Genomic DNA, 2017 nt, shown 5'->3' with positions numbered 1-2017 from the left:
GGGCCGGATAATCTCGTTTCCCTCCCAGAAAACAAACAAGTTAACGTAGTTGTCGCGTCTTGGGCTGCTCGTCTCTGGCGATATTTCACACAAGAAAGATGAGATCGCCAGCAACTCTTCTACTATCTCCCGATCAATTGGTTTCCATGGTGCTGTGAGCTCGCTGTGATTCAGCAATGGCTCCGCGCTGGATCTCTCATGACCAGACAAGACTGGCCGACCGCACTGTCACTCCGACAGCCACATCTTGGTGGTAATCAGTGGAGTACCGCCACTGTCCATCAAAATCTTTGACCTCCCGCATCCACCGCCAGTTCCGTCTCTCTGCAAGCAAATCACAGGCGCCATTGCTCAGCTTCTGAGGAGCGGAGCGGAGCCGAGATGGAGCCCATCCCTCTGCTGACGCCGTACAAGATGGGCCAGTTCGACCTGTCGCACCGGGTCGTGCTGGCGCCCATGACGCGGCAGCGCGCCTACGGCGGCGTGCCGCAGCCGCACGCCGCCCTCTACTACTCCCAGCGCGCCACCCCCGGCGGCCTCCTCATCTCCGAGGCCACGCGCGTCGCGCCGGCGAGGCGGGACGAGGAGCCGACGTCGTTCAGGGACATGCCGGGGATCTGGGCGCCGGAGCAGGTCGAGGCGTGGAGGCCCGTGGTGGACGCCGTGCACGCCGAGGGCGCCGTCTTCTTCTGCCAGCTCTGGCACGCCGCGGCCGGCAACGGCGACGATGCCAGGGAAAGGCAACAGGTGAGCCCGCAGATGAGCTACGATGGCCGCCGCGAGGAGCTGACGTCGCCGAGGAGGGTGGCGCCCGAGGACGCGCCCGGCGTCGTGGACGCGTTCAGACGCGCCGCCAGGAACGCCATCGATGCCGGTGCGTGCCTGGGAGACCGTTGTTCCAGTTCCTTTTTTTCCTTCCGAGTAAAGGAGCCCATCTCCCCTGTTTCACTTCTGAAATCAGACACCAACCGTGCCGTGCCATGGCAGGCTTCGACGGCGTCGAGCTCCAAGGCACCAACGGCTACTTCGTCGACGGCGGCGGCGGCGGCCCGGAGAGCCGGTGCCGGTTCGCGCTGGAGGTGGTGGAGACCGTGGCGCGGGAGATCGGCGGCCACCGCCTGGGCCTGCGGCTGGACCAGTTCACGGCCGAGCCCGAGGAGCACGCGCTGGCGCTCCACGTCGTGAGCCGGCTCAACGACCTCGGCGTGCTCTACTGCCACATGATCGAGCCCAAGGTGGACGGCCGGCGCCGTGTGTCCCGGCGGCTGCTGCCGTACAGGGAGGCGTTCGGCGGCACGTTCATCGCCAGCGGCGGGTACGGGCGGGAGGAGGGCGACGCGGCCGTCGGCGAGGGGTACGCCGACCTGGTGGCCTACGGGCGGCTCTTCCTGGCCAACCCGGACCTGCCGAGGAGGTTCGAGCTGGGCGCGCCGCTCAATGACTGCGTCAGCGCCACCTTCTACGGCGCCGGAGTCGGATCCGCCCACCCCGCCGTCGGATACACCGATTACCCGTTCCTCGACTGATCGATGATCGACTTGGTTTACCTGAATGTTGTATATATGCTGATACGTACTAATTTTATGGAGTATTAATTACCCTGTAAATGATGATCGACACTCCCTGTTCAAAAAACGCAAAATAGTGCATCTTGGACATTACACTATTTAATCGAGCTGTACTCATTTGTCCTATTTTACAACTAGGATAATTTGTTTTTTTGAAAAACTCTCTAAATGATCTTTCCCTCCCGTAAATCGCCTCCTCCTCTCGACACGTGCCCATGTGGGGCCTGCACACGCTTCCACTTCCAGCCTTATCTTCTCTACGGGATTTTTCTTCTCCACACACCATTCCTCTTTTCCGCCGGCCATCTAACCACCACCACCCCCCGCCGCGAAATCAACAGAGATTTTGACGCCGGCAGCCACTGCGCATGCCCCACCTGCAGTTGCTCGATGTTGCTGGAATTTTATCTATTTATGGGCCAACACAATAACTATTTCACAAATTCCTA

At 61.0% G+C, this 2017-nt stretch overlaps 1 protein-coding gene across 1 annotated transcript; it reads left to right on the top strand.

The window, feature by feature from the left end:
• Nucleotides 1–1671, top strand: LOC123167950 (12-oxophytodienoate reductase 1). The gene is made up of 2 exons (XM_044585806.1): nt 1–874; nt 988–1671. Exons 1-2 carry the CDS (start codon nt 382–384, stop codon nt 1524–1526), a joined length of 1032 nt encoding a protein of 343 aa, XP_044441741.1. The 5' UTR covers nt 1–381; the 3' UTR covers nt 1527–1671.
• Nucleotides 1672–2017: the final 346 nt, after the last annotated feature.

This window comes from Triticum aestivum, chromosome 7D, assembly GCF_018294505.1.
Source record: "Triticum aestivum cultivar Chinese Spring chromosome 7D, IWGSC CS RefSeq v2.1, whole genome shotgun sequence".
NCBI classification, from domain to species: Eukaryota; Viridiplantae; Streptophyta; class Magnoliopsida; order Poales; family Poaceae; genus Triticum; species Triticum aestivum.
This window is presented reverse-complemented; position numbering and strand designations above follow the sequence as displayed.